Source organism: Coenobita brevimanus, chromosome 107, assembly GCF_032717465.1.
Source record: "Coenobita brevimanus isolate Jiangsu-jjx chromosome 107, ASM3271746v2, whole genome shotgun sequence".
Taxonomy (NCBI): domain Eukaryota; kingdom Metazoa; phylum Arthropoda; class Malacostraca; order Decapoda; family Coenobitidae; genus Coenobita; species Coenobita brevimanus.
This window is the reverse complement of record NC_137060.1, coordinates 5,231,123-5,246,888: the sequence shown is the minus strand read 5'-3', so window position 1 is coordinate 5,246,888 and position 15,766 is coordinate 5,231,123. Positions and strand designations below refer to the sequence as shown.

The 15,766-nt window shown below is 40.4% G+C and overlaps 1 protein-coding gene across 1 annotated transcript; it reads left to right on the top strand.

The window, feature by feature from the left end:
- Positions 1 to 4,705: 4,705 nt before the first annotated feature.
- On the top strand, positions 4,706 to 14,817 carry LOC145416642 (putative oxidoreductase dhs-27). Its single transcript, XM_080285577.1, has 3 exons — positions 4,706 to 4,714; positions 12,612 to 13,425; positions 14,355 to 14,817. Coding segments are annotated over exons 1-3 (1,278 nt in total). The 5' UTR covers positions 4,706 to 4,713.
- The last annotated feature ends 949 nt before the right edge of the window (positions 14,818 to 15,766 follow it).

Here is a 15,766-nt window from a genome sequence, read left to right as displayed (position 1 = left end):
TTCCCAATCCAATGGGCCACGCTTCCATGCATTCATCATTCAAACCCCCGGAATCCTGGCTCTATCGGATACGCCAAAAACATTCACCACGTTCTGTAGCTTCACATAAACGTATCCGATAGATTATAATAATGTTAATAATAATAAAGTCGCCGAACGCGCCAACATTGCATTGTTCCAGGCTGTTGTCTAAGCGCACAATACATCTGATGCCAGCACCACCTATTGTCTGCTCCAGTTGTCTGTGCGTGCGTACGAGTGTTCGCTTACGTCAGGGTCCCAGTTGGTGAGATGACAGATTATTAATTTGAGCTGTCTTATCGTCCTTGTAGAGTGACCGCTCCAGACAACACCACCCGTCAGCTCCGCCCATATCCCTACCCTCCACTCCTCTCAGATATGAATGATTCGATGATCCATGCTTCGAAACTCCGAAACTTCAGACCTCGCACAGAAAGCGTTGGCAAAGCTGTGTGTGTAGGCTGGAAACATGGCCAACTATACCTGTCTACTGCCAGCTTCTATACATGTCTTGCCTCACCCATTTTGAGTTGTTGATCATGTGTTTAGACACGATATAAACACATCTTGTTTTTACTGTATCCTCATTTGTGTTAGAGCATTGGGTGTATTGTTTTACCAGATGTGTGTGTGTGTGTGTGTGTGTGTGTGTGTGTGTGTGTGTGTACGCGCGCGCGCGCGCGCGCACGTTTTGAACCGATTTTAAACAGACTTGCTGGGACTGTTGAGGGTCAGCCGAGGGTTTGGCTCATTGTTTTTGAAAATTCTAGACCAAAGGCTAAGGTCACGGTGCAAAGCCATGCAAAACATATTTAATCTGATTAGGCCAAACTTGTCGGAAGGGTTGAAGGTAAGGCAACGATGAGGAGATTCGATTTTAATAACAATTGGTCTGAGGTTAAGGTCAGAGTGCAAAGGTCAAAATTCGACCACGATATGTGTCACTGTAAACAGCCCACAAATAATTACAGTAGTTTTGATCTGAACTGGAAACTTCAATTTTGAGAACATTCAGTCAAAACTCAAGGCCGCAGGACAGGGACGGTGCTGAATCCTAGAATTTGAATCCTAGAACTCGAAAGCTTTTAGTTCAATTTGGATCAACCCGGTGGAAATAAATGATTGAGGGTCAGCCAGCGATGAAGAAATCCAATTAAGAGATCAGTAGGTCAAAGGTCAAGGTCCCAGGGTAACACTGACCCAAAATTTCGATATATTTGGACTACAATTACTGGAAGTGTTGAGTGTGGAAGGTCAGGGTCACAAGACAGTGTCAAATGTTCGCCCTCTGACCAACTGCAGGCAGAACGTATTCAGTGCTGCGTGCTTCATCCTGTATCTGTTTTATTACATTTTTTTTATTCTGTTTTTATGAGGTACACCTGTATTGCGTTTGATGTACAGTCGCGATATTAAATAAATTTTCAGTTAAAAAAAAATACACGTCTTTATCGAACCTTTGAATGCTTACTCAGTATACAAGTGGCACTGCATTATCTCGAAAATCCTTTATTTTCGTCCATGCCTCGTTTACGCTGATTAAACGTAATAATGTTTTTGATCTTGTATAGAGAGCCCTAGTGATGACCACGTTACTATGACAGCTATCTGCTGGTTCTAAATAAACATCCACATTTGCGGCTTTTACAATATCGTCTTTTATTTCTTTCTTGTGGGAGGAACGCAGTCAATATGTAATTGCGAAAACCGGTATGAATGTATTTATATATCAACCATCTCAAACTCTAGTGGTGTAATATTAGGTAAAGTTAAGGCTAGCATCAAAGAGAGTCTACAAAACTAGTTTGGAATGTGTCAGGTGTGGCTGCAGACTTTTTCCTAATATATATTTTTTGGTTATTTTATGGTAATATTTAAATCATCATTGCTGGTAGAAATAAAGGTTCTTTATGCAGGGGTTTTATTTTACCGGATTTTTTTTTTTTATTCAACTTACTGGTAATACGAGAAAGAGTATTTCAAATGGTTCTGCCAATCCACAGTAAAGAATAGTTTAGTGTCAATGAAATAAAATGGCGACAAGAAAAGTTTAGTGTCAGTGAAATAAAATGACAACAAGACTTCCAGAGCGCAGAAAACATACAAAAAGGGAAACTTTATGCTTCAGCGAGTAAGATACTGAAATACAGTAAATACCAGCATATCGCGGGTGTCAAGCAAAATTCATGGTAAAGCTGTATCGAAAATTTTTATACCCTCGAAAGTAGACTGCAGAACTAATGACAGCACAGACTAAACCATTCATACTACCAGCCTACCACTAAACCTAACTTAACCAAACCAATTCAACCAAGCTGACTAGGCTAATCTAGACTACTGGTGGTACTAACCTAACCAAATTATATGTTGACCTAACTAACACAGACTGTCACTAGACCTAACTAACACAGACTGCCATTAGACCTAACTAACAGACTGCCACTAGACCTAACTAACAGGCTGCCACTAGACCTAACTAACACAGACTGCCACTACACCGTACTAACACAGACTGCCACTACACCGTACTAACACAGACTGCCACTACACCGTACTAACACAGACTGCCACTACACCGTACTAACACAGACTGCCACTACACCGTACTAACACAGACTGCCACTACACCGTACTAACACAGACTGCCACTACACCTAACTAACACAGACTGCCACTACACCTAACTAACACAGACTGCCACTACACCTAACTAACACAGACTGCCACTACACCTAACTAACACAGACTGCCACTACACCTAACTAACACAGACTGCCACTACACCTAACTAAATCAAATTCTGACCTGACTTACTGCAGCTATGCCTGTGAACCAAACCCAGGGGAACCTACAGAACCTGAAATAAGAGTAAATAAACTTAACATTGGCTCCTGGACACACGGTTTTTATACAGCGGTGCGACCCAGTGAACATACTGTACTATGGTAAAAAAATAAAATCAGATAAAGCTGTTGAAAAGATAATTGGTACTACGGTATCTGCTAGACTGATAAGCGTTATTGCTTAACTCAGGGTTTTCTTTGAAATGTATATTGTACTGAAATCTAGTGTGCTGTCTATGTGTCACAGAACCAAAGTAGGCTACAGTACTTACCATCTGATGATACACAGTCAACGACTAAAGCTTTGCAAGTAAAAAAAAAAAAAAAAAAGCTGGTTGCATAGAGAACCTTTACTTCTGCCAGCAATGATGATTTAAATGTTGCCATAAAATAACGAAAAAGTATATATTAAGAAACAGTTTGCAGCCAAACCTGACACATTCCAGACACTCTAGTCTTGTAGACTTTCTTTGATGCTAGCTTTAACTTAACCTTATATTACACCACTAGAGTATGAGAAGGTTGATATATGAATACGTTCATAGTGGCTTTCGCAATTACATATTGACTGTCGTTCTCCCAGAAGAAAGAAACAAGGGACAATATTGTAAAAGCCGCAATGTGGATGCTTGTTTAGTACTAGCACGGCGATCGTCATGGTTACGTGACGCCACATTTCGTCTCTATTGGAATACTGCATTAAGTCCTCAGTTGTACATTGGACAGGTATACGAGATGGATTTTTAAGCATCTAATGAGTATTAAAAAATATGATTAATGAAATTCTTATACAACAAACCTGTTTGTGGACCGCATGACATGAATCACTGCGTGAAACCGTCAAAGGAGGGATGAAGAAATGGACACGGGGAGCTAAAGAATGGGTGGAATGGGCTGGGATATTGGTGGGCCGCGGGCCTTGGGAAGGAAAGTATACCTTTTGAAAATAGGTGTTGTGAGGTTAGTGGTTTGAGTGTAATGAAGAACTGTTTCAAACTATCCTCCAGGAATGACAGGTTCAGGGTGGTAATGGAATGGGGGTGAGGAACCAATGTGCATATACGAGTATGATGAGATAGGGAAGGGCCACGACAGTATACCCTGTGAAAATGGTTGCTGTGGGGTTAGTGATTTGAAGGTTTATATACAAGTTCTCTCCAACAACGACAACAAGAACAACACATACACCCTTGTGTTGCAACAATTAGCTTGGCGTCTTTCGTGGCAGGAAGTGTACAAAACAAATGAATTGTTGATTAGTTTACCAAATGCCAATAAGAATACAAATTTTATACCACTTTTGTGAGTATGAAATGTAGGCTGAAATATACTCTTATGTACAGATACGTTTAGAATCTAAATTATTTATCAGAAGAAATGATATTGTAATAGTCAGTAATCATGTATAAGACAGCCCTAGCATGTATCGAGTATGGATGGTGGGTGTTAGTGTCGAAGTGATGACATATGGAGGTGTAGAGTATGTAGGAGGACTGGTGGGCATTTGAAAAGAGCTGTGAAGCCTATGCTCAGAGTCTGACACACACACACACACACACACACACACACACACACACACACACACACACACACACACACACACACACACACACACACACACACACACACGTAATTAGAACTTAGAATCGCCCTTGGTTTATATATTAGCCTTCCCTCTCCCCCTAAAAAAATAATAATAATAATAAGTTTCTCACACACAGCAACACCGTGTCTAGTCCCCAGTGGCCTTGAGGAGACGGTACGTGCAGTGTATATTTGTGTCAGTGTAGGCAGTCTGCTACATCTCGTCTGGCTGATAGCACCCCCGCCGCTACCCTCTCTCATCCCAAGTGAGTTAGTTTACCCTTCTGGCTTCAACTTATCATCATCTGCCACTCTCTCACTGTCATCATCACCGCTACCTTCCCACACGCACCACCTTAGTTCTGTCACTCTAAACCTATCCCAGACTTTCGTCCTTATTTGCACCTTATTTCCCGTAGTGACAGTGCTACGACTCTACATCCTTCCCATGGCACTGCCTCGTGACTAGCATCATATTGTAATGTTAATCTCTTGTTGCAGTTCAGGGTTCAAGATGGAGAGGTGACAATTTTAGGTTAAATTAAAGAGGGTACAGTGGCTTAATAAAATCGTTTAGTGTCCACTCATCATCATCAACCATCAATCACATCAATCATCAGTCACCATCAATCATCAATTATTATCAATCATCAGTCTTCATGTCATCAATTATTATCAGTCATCAGTCTTCATCAGTCATCAATCATCAGTCACCATCAGTCATCAGTAATTGTCAGTCATCAACCATCACCAGTCATCAGTCATCATCAGTCATCAATTGCATCAGTCATAATTAATCATCAGTCATCATCAATTATCATTAATCATCAGGCATCAATCACATCAATTATCATCAATCATCAGTCATCATCAGTCATTGGTGATCATCATCAGTCATCATCAATCAATAATCAGTCGTCAGTCATCATCAATCATCAGTCTAGTCATCAATCAATCAATCAGTCACTCATCCATCATCAATAATCAATCATCCATCCATCATCAATCATCAGTCAACAGTTATTCATCATCATCAATCATCAGTCTTCAACTAATCATCAGTCATCCGTCATCATCAATCATCAGTCATCAATCATCAACCATCAGTCATCAGTCATCAACCATCAGTCATCAATCATCAATCAACCATTAGTCATCATTATCAGTCATCAGTCATTAGTCATCAATCATCCAGCATCATTAATCATCAGTCATCATCAGTCACCATCAGTCATCGATCATCATCAGCCATCAGTCATCATGCATCCTCATCAGTCATCATCATCATCAATTATCATCAATCATCAATCAACCATCAGTCATCAGCCAATCACCAATCAACCATCAGTCATCAATCATCCATAATCATCAGTCGTCAGCATCACCATAATTTTAACTCTCCTCTTAACCCTTCAAGTTACTGAAGTTGCCACCACCCTCCCCTCCCCCATGTTTCCCTCTAGTGGGTTTTGTGATTGTTTTTGTAGTGTAAATAAAGTAATCTTCTATCATGATCATCATCATCATCATCTCAGCCACTCCTCGCCTCTTCGCTTATTTGCCATCAGTGAGATATATTCTTAAGTAAGGTATTTTATTGATATTTTCTTTCAGACCTCCACAGGCTTTTTTATTCATGCGGAGGGATAACTGAAGTCAAGAGGTCAGTGAAAAGTAATAGCTAACCATTCCTATTATAAAATCTCCTGAACTGAATAAAACCGACTGAAGGTAGGACAGGTGAAACTAGAAAAAGAAAATGATGTGAAGTTTCCGGACATTCCCAGAAACACGAGTAAATTATATGAATATATATATATATATATATATATATATATATATATATATATATATATATATATATATATATATTTATTTATTTATTTATTTGACGTGACGTTTAAGTGAAGGGGATAGGGGAGGGTGCAAGGACGCCAAGCAGTAGACGTCTTCCCTCTTATGCCGTCACAGCCGCATTAATATTTATGCCCGTAAAAAATTAAGGTGGTTGGATTTAGCTACTGTTCATATATGATGTTCATTATGATACTACTGCATCATTTCAGATGATATTTTACACATGAGGTTCTCCTTCATGTAGTAATTGGATTTTTTTATTTGTTGCATTAACGCAACGATGGGCACACATCCCACACCTAGCGTTGCAAAAACGCATCGATGGGCACATAGTCGAATGATATTACACAATAATGATATTTATATCCCACTGCAATATGGAATAAAACAGGTTTAATTAAAAAGGCATTTCTCTCTTAAATTTATTTTAAATTGTATTGCATTATTTAAACAAAACATTGATTCCATTACCAATTCAATCAAATGTATTGTGAACTATAACAATTATATAAACATAAAAATAACAAGTATAATACTTAACTTTCAGTTCAAGAAAGAAAATTGTTCATGGTATTGATATTTTAAACTGAAAAATATTCTCCAAAACTCAATAACACAAATGTTCTCCTTTAATTCAATAGAAACCCATATTGTACATTATCAGTGAATCTAAATGCTATGATATTTTGATGAGCATTTGACATGCAAAGGAACACTGCACTTTTTGCATACGTACAAAGTTTGGCTCTTACAATATCGACATCGACGACGGCTTTCTGGATCACTTTTTTGGATATTATGACCCAGATTGTCGTACCTGGTATCACTAGTAGATGCATTACTCGCTACAAGCATTTTCTGTCTTCCAGGGTTCAAAGGTGCAGATCCATAAGTCTTTAACAGGTGTTGGACTACTTGACGTGTAAATGCTAAAAAGTTTTCTTTGTAGCCCCCTTCCCTGGCATATAACCATGCGTTATTCGTGCATACATTCAGTAGGTATGCGAGAAGTGGGAAGTACCATTTCTTTCCCCTTATCGCTATACGGTTCTTTGCTATATTCTGGTCCATTCTGTCAACACCACCCATACTTGAGTTATGCTTTCCAATTACATGAGGCATTGGGATTGTAATTACTTTGCGCACTGATGCCGAAAAACGTTCCACTTGTTTCTTCGGATTCACACCATACTGAGTAGATCCCACTGTAACCACACCATTATCATTCCACATTACCATGATGATGCCAGAATCCTTCTCCATATAATGTTCTTCAGTTCCTCTGGGACGTTTCTCAAACTGTGCTTTGTTACTCAGCGGACATTTTTCTGTTCTATTGATCCGAACTGTACCAGTAGCAGAGTGACCTCTTTGTTGTATTTCCTCTAGTAATTTCAGTGAGGTGAAAAAGTTATCAAGGAAGAGTGAATATTTTCTACCAATACAACTCAAATTGGTCAAGCATGTTTAGTATACCTTCACCTCCTAAACCAAATGTGTCTTTATAGTTTGTATGGTTTTTACCTTCATATTTCCCTTGGTACAGATCAATATGGTAGCAATACCCAAGTGGAGTAGCTGCTACCCATGCTTTGTAACCCCAACGGATAGGCTTGCCACTTATAAACTGTTTTGTTGGGTGGCCTCCGTAGTATGGAATCATGGATTCGTCAATAGACACAGTTGTAGGTCCAAAGGCTGCTCCAAATTTGATAAATCTGTCATTCATTATATCCAAGAACGGACGTACTTTTGCAAACTTGTCCTGTTTTTGAAGCTGAGTGTTGTCTGCTGCATGGAAATATTTCATAATTTCATCAAATCTATTTCTTCTAATCGAATTGGCAACAAGGTCATTTCTTACGTCAGTTTCTGTAGCCCAATAAAGACGACGTCGTGGCACAGTGCAGTATCCTGAGAGCAATAATATACCAATAAAAACCTTCATCTCGTTGCTTGATAGCTGGAATGAATGATTACCTCTTTGAACTGCATATAATACTGTGTCTTTGGTCAGCCTTTCTATTGCAGTGATGTCTAGGAAGAGATCAAATATTTCATGGGGTTGACGAGGTATATCAGTAATACTAGGTTTATAGGGATAGCTTGTGAGTTCGTGTTTGGAAGGCATGTCTTCTTCAACCCACTGTCGAATCTTCACGCGCTTTACGTTTTGACTTGTCTTTCTACCACTCATCTTAGCACTCTCCTTGGCTTTTACATTAGACTTTCTACCATTCGATTGTGATGTATCGGGCTTTGAAGTACTTTCCTCTACTACTTCTTGCTGTATGTCTTCTGTGGAAGGTCCCATCAGAGCTTCACTGAGAAGTTGCGATCCAGGCAAATTCTTTATGTCAACTTGATCTTCTTCTCCTGAGTCTTCATCTGTAACATTCCCGTCTACAGGTGGTGTTATGTAGACAGATATTTGGCCCTCTGACCTTGTTACCCCTATCTCATCTTTATCTTCATCTTCCAGCACTCTGTCAAGTTCTTCTGCTATCTCACTCAACGTCAAACCTCTGTGGAGGGAAGAAAATGCTTTATTAGACTGATAAATATTGCTCACACTCTGTGTTGTCTTTATAAATATAATTCTTTATACTGTATAAATCTAAAGTATTACAGTGTATGGGGCTTGATGCCCATCGTTGCAAAAATGCAACACTTACACAGGGACACCTTCCCATCGTTGCGTTTTTGCATCCTCCAAAAAAGGCAAAATATTCAAAAGGATTTGAAGTACATAGAAATTCTTAAAATACTCAGTATTTGGTAAACAGCACTAGAAATGTCTTGGCTTCATGTTAAAAGTAAAAAATCTAGAAAAATTTTATAATAAGTATAGGTCTTACCTTAGTTTGTGTGTAGACATGGTGAAGTAACTTTGCTGCTTTTTTAGATTACCCTCATTAATAAACAATGGTACCTAGAAGAGAAACACAGAATGCGTGTGTTAGCTATGACTGTCAGCCTTGCACTGAATGCTAGTAGTTCTCTCCCAGGCCATACACAGTCAGTACAGGTTCCATCATGTTGATGCATGTTTACTGTTGCGAAAACGCAACCACGGTATTGTATGGGTTAAGGCTCTTACTACCCAGGCAACCCAGGCCAGCCATGTGCTACCTTGCCTACTGTCAGCCACAGGCGGCAAGTGATTTGTAACCTAGACATTTTTGTTTTTACTCATTTAGTCCTCTTCTTTTTGTGACACGTATGAAATACATATTTAAACTTTATATGAAGGGCCGAGGAAGGTTGTAAACGGCTATAAGAACAAAAAATGAAAGCCACAGGAGAATCAGCTGTATGTTAGACTGCTTTAGTGGAGTGGGATAGAGGCTGTGTCGAATGATGGGAGGCACCGGCCTGCCTGAAATACATTGAAGTTGATAACTTCTCAGTTCACTGACAAATGCGTTGTTAGGCATAGCCCGTGGGAGGGTCCAACAGCAAAGGGCATGCCATTAGTTTGAATAAGTTAAGATTTCTAGAATTTTACTCTTTATGAAGCAGCTATTGTGGATCATCATTCAGTCGGCTGACGCATTTCCCCCTGTGTCACCAAACACCAGTGCTATAAGAGCTTTATAACCTTATAATGTTGCTGCTGCTGGAGAAAGCTTTGATATGAACCCTCACTGCATTTAGACCCATTTCCAAACAGTATAATCTCAGTCACCCTTCCTGTCCCCACAATAGTTCCAGATCATTTCACCCATTTTTATTTCTTCATCTATTTATTTGACCCCTTGACACTTTCATATTTGAAGGATGCATTTTTGAATTAACCATTAATTGCACACAAACTGCCATCTGCGCATTTTTACAAGATATGCTTTCCTGTCCCTAGCGTCTAGTCTGTGGCGCTGGCTACCCTAACCTCACTAACCAGAAACATTCCAACCGATCCTACACATTCCTTTTCTCACGACGCCCTTTTCTTTACTTCCTAACCCCCTCACGCTACACATACACAAGCAAGGAATGCATATGGTGTGCACAGGTGGAAAAAGATACATTAAAAAAAAGACGCGTGATAGATATGACATAAAAAACAATGAGTAGAAAGTAGTGGGCTTTCATAGTACCCATCAAAGACCCTTTTTTTTTTTTTTTTTTTTTTTTTGTTAACTGAAGTTTAAAAATCACATTGGATCTCAAATGGATTATAGTGGTTTGTACACGGTCCTCAAAATATGCGCTTTCTCTGATGCCTAGCTTCCAAATGGGGCAAAACTTTGCATCGAGAGCACTTTTTTTTTTCATAGCATGCAAGAGACACATAAATTAAAATGATTCTACGTCATACAACATTAAGCATTACCTCCACAGCCTCCAGGATTTTTCGATACCCGAGGCTCATAGCTATTCGTATAATTTCTGTATAACTTGACTGAAGCTGACTGATGGTGGGTTGAAGTTGATTATGTGGTATCGTGTCGTATCATCTATAAAGGCCACAACTTGCATGCGTCGGCCTTGTCTCCTAATGGCGGCTCTCCACGTTGCTTGATCTCTGGCAACCTCCCTATTCAGTCCCTTTTCCCTGACGTCACACTCTATGACCTCGTCTCAGGTCTTTGATGGTTTGCCTCTCCCAGTGCTACCCCCGACGTTCACCTTTCTCACGTTCCACACCCAGTTGTCATCTTCCATCCACTCAACATACTCAGACTATCTCAGTTTACCCCTCTTTATCACAACACCAATACATTAAAGTCCCATTCTTCCTCTCAGCTCTTCAATCGCAATCTTAGCCCCCCTCCCCCCCCAGGCCTCGTATTCAAAGACGCACTAAACATCCATCTAATCATTGTCGTTTCTGTACTTTTGAGTCTACGAATATCCTCTTCTTTTACTGCCCAGATCTCACTACCAAAGCATTACACTCCTAAAACATGTACAGTCGTCTGGGTCATCCCTCCCTACCTGTCCTTCATCAGAGGTTCTTCACGGGTTAGTTGTATCTCTCACCTCCATACCTGTGTGAAGCGCTGGAGAGGGACGCCTTCTCGCGGTGGCACTAATATAACCGGTCGGCTCTGCTGCCCAGTTATTCGGACATTCTTCATCTCCCTCCCTATCCCTCGAAAGGAGGATGGTGGGCTACAGGAGGGCAGTTTCAGTCTGCACTCCATTGGGTTCACATTTAGATGGGGTTACTACTACTACTACTTCTACTACTACTACTACTACTACTACTACTACTACTACTACTGCTGCTGCTGCTGCTGCTGCTGCTGCTGCTGCTGCTGCTGCTGCTGCTACTACTACTACTACTACTACTACTACTACTACTACTACTATTACTGTCACTGCTACTAAGACTCTATATCACATTTAGGGTCGTAAACCAAGTGGAGAGTACGCAACATGTATTTCTTAGCGAATTATTCTAAACATTACACCTTGACATCATCTGTGTTACTGACGCAAACTATGTCGAGAAGAAAGTGACGGGGGATATGCGAGTTTATGCTTGGCAAAGAGAGAGTAAACAGTCCTGCAATACATCCTCCTCTTCCTCCTCCTCCTCCTCCTCCTCCTCATCATCATCATCATCATCATCATGCTAACTCTGCAGTACTGAAATGATGTAAATTAAGTACAGGCTAATATTAGGGTGTAAATAATTCTGCAAAGCAAATCGCTTAGAAATTATTGCCACGAAGCCTCCTATGCCACTTAGTTCCAGCCTTACACCCTTGGATTTTTCTTGTACCTGAACAAAATCGTCTGCCGGTGGGAAATACAGGATGGTCCATAAATAACGCTCCACTAGAAACGCAACTGACGGTATCTCATCTGTCGTGGGGGCGGCTCAGTCTGCTGGTGTGGGTGTGGCAGTGGGAGTAGGAAATAAAATATATGATGCAGGAGAGTCATCGATAACACTGACAGGGCCGTCCCCGCAACACACAAGAAATCGCCCGTCAAAGGATGAGGAACGTTAAATATATGCGTTCCTGTATATAGTTAGATACACTTGGTTGTGGATGGGATATAATTGAGATAGTCTTAAACTGAGATAGACTATGTAATGGTTACTGAGTTTATATACAGGGTTGGTTATGGAAAAATAATATATCAGAAGAACATGGTAGGTTGCTTTGAGTATCATTAACGCAAAGAAAAACACCATTAAAGGAATGCTGCTAGATGAGGGACTAGTGACTGATAAAGTTAGAATTGTGTCTGTCACGAAGTATGTGACAAAATGTATTATTATTATTATTATTATTATTATCATCATCATTATATACGCAGTGGCTACAAATACTTAATTTTCCATTGCAGTGTCTGAGCAAACAAACCGAGAGGCATTACCGCTACATGGCATAACAGAAGATCAGGTCAGGGCGGCACTACTGACTGACAAAGGCAGTGCTGCCGAACTGACCTCCTGGACTGTGGTAGACTTCACAAAGAAAGGCGACAATTATGTGTCTGCCGTCACTAAAATCAAGGTGATCTTCACACTGCAAGGGAAGGAACAAAAAACCTCATATGTTGCTAAAATATCAGACGAACATCTCTCAGGTGGCTATAGTGATCTTATAAAATTTATTACCATGTCAGAAATAAAATTTTTTGAGGATCTGGTTCCTGCACTGAACTATGAGCTGGCAGCAGCAGGGCAGCCAAGCCTACGGGTACCTCGCTGCTTCCACACATGCTGTGAGGGCGGCAGGATTCTTTTAATTATGGAGGACCTGCTTAGCCAAGGGTTCAAGATGTACCCCCGCCACCAAGGTCTGGATGTGTCCCACACCAGCCTGGCGCTACAGGAGGTGGCTAGACTCCATGCTGCCTCGCTCCTGCTGCAGTCCAGGACACCACACAACCCTCTTCACCATAAGTACCCATACCTGGCCACCAAGTGGTACAGTGTAACACAAGAGGCTAAAGAATTCTACACAAAATTTCTGGTAGGAAATACTGACTGCATTATTCTAACTCTAGAGAAAATTGGCGGGTACTCTTCAGCCATCAAGTGGCTTCAAGATCTAAAGCCGCAAATTGCTCATGTGATAGAGGATGACCTGGAGAACCCTTCACCTTTCATTGCGCTCTGCCATGGTGACCTATGGACCAACAATATTCTTTTCAGGTAGGTTAGCCTTCTCAAGGCAGTTATATATATTGTCTTAATGTGAATAATCTCTCCCATTCGTTAATTTCAAGCATGTTAAGTGTATATGAAGTCTGTCACTTTCAAAAAGTGAAAACTTATAATATGAAGCGTGTTTTTGCTCACAATGGTTCCCTGCCTCTGGTGGCAGAGCACACTAACAGCCTGTGCAGGTGATGGGGTGTGGGACCATGGAAAGAGGATGGGAGAAGGTACAAAATGTATTTGGGTGAGGCAAGCAAAATAACCAGGCACCTTAACCCTTAAACCTTAGATTGGTAAAGAGCCCAGGATCTGGTCAATTAGCAGCAGGCCTTAGGATAGGTAGAGGGTGGCAAGCAGTGTTTCCCTCCTACGCTGGAATGGTTGTGCACGTGTTAGGTTTAGTGGTGCTGACACATTGGACAAACAGCCGAGGGTCTTCCTCATCCACCATATTTCCCTCAGCTCTTGCCACAGGAGTGCGTGCTGCATTCCCTCTTCCGAATACTAAATTTACCCACTGACTGTCTTATAAAAGCAGAAAACTGCATGATATATGTGTGAACTGAAAATGTTTATGTAATTCAGTGATGGTTCAGTATTTCTACAGTATGTGGTTTCCAAGGTTTGCTGTGAATGATGAATATGCGCTGAGATGAATGGATGTATATCATACTGGACAAAAAATAATTTTACATCTTACAGTATGTAAATTGACACCATATGAAAATATCGGTGACGTTATTTTATATGTTTGGTTGATTAATGTGGTATTATTATGCATAACTAGTGGTTATGCTGGAGTATATAATGTGTGAAGTAACAGCTCAAGCTTACTTAATAGGAAATGGAAAAATCAACCTTAACGCCCATTAAAACACGTAACCATGTAAGCAGGTGTGGTCAAAGAGTTCCTTGTGGTACAGGTATGATGAGTCTGGCCGACCGGTGGAGGTGAGGCTTCTGGACCTTCAGTTGAACATGCTGGGCTCCCTGGCCACCGATCTCAACTACCTCCTGTTCACCAGCGTCGAGGGCCCAGTTCGGCGCAGCAACACAGACGCCTTCATGGATACATACTACAACGCCCTGAGGAAGGTGATGGAAGCTGCCCACCTCCCGCTGCCCTTCACCCCACAAGACTTGAGTCAGGAGTACCGTGACAGACACTCACACGGTGTCACATGCAGCTGCTGGGCAATACCAACAATCATCGCCGAGGTGGATGACTCTCCGGATTTTAATGAACTGACGGACGAAAAAATTAAACTGTTTATGGAGAAGAGAAAAAACAATCTCCTACACCACCTGATTAAAAGCCCATTGTTGAAGCCCAGGCTCTTAGATGGGTTTGATGAACTAAAAGAGTGCGGTATAATTAAGGAATGATGGAAAGATAAAATATTGTTGTCTGATTGCACTTTTTGAAGTTATCGTTTTCCTTAGTTAACAACACGCCTTTATGACTAAATTGCTAATCCCTTCTCCCAAACGATCTATTGTATATATATATATATATATATATATATATATATATATATATATATATATATATACACACACACACACACACACATACATACATACCTTATATTGCCAGCAGTAGAAATTATATTTTAATCGTGAAACAGACGCAGTTTAACGGTAGGCGAAGTTTTTTTCCCCCAATTTTACGTGTGTCCATGTAATTTACCCATCTCTCCATCTTCAAACTGAAGGCTGAGTTGTTTCGTCGACTGACACTGCAGTTTGATGCTAGTAGCGAAGAAGTGCTATGGAAAGGCTATGGAGCCGTATTTTGACTAAGCCGCCTGGGAGAGGGGAGGGGAGAGATTTGTGGACTAATTTCTCCAAATTATGAAAGCCTATACAAATCCAATTGATTAACGGTTAAATATTTCCTCTAGTATTATAATACAATATGATTCTTTTTTATTTTTTAATTCCGTTAATTATTAAAGTCTGGAGAGTCTCACTAATGATGTTTAAAGATTTCTCTGGTGTTCCAAATTGGTTTTAATGCATATTTGTGCAACCCACACTTGCTCCATGATGATGATGATGATGATGATAATAATAATAATAATAATAATAATAATAATAATAATAGCAGTAGTAGTAGTAGTAATAGTCGTAGTAGCTGGACTCAAGAACTGTCAGAACTATTTACCAACCAACAATGCATCCAGATGGAATTCCTCTAATCGTTCTGAAAGTGCTCCCTAGAACGTGTTTTTATTTTAGCTGAATTTCAGACTAGTCATACGTACTTTTTCATTCCTTAAGTCTTGGAAGGAAGCTAATATCTACCCAGTTCCGAAGAAACGTAGTTCCTCTG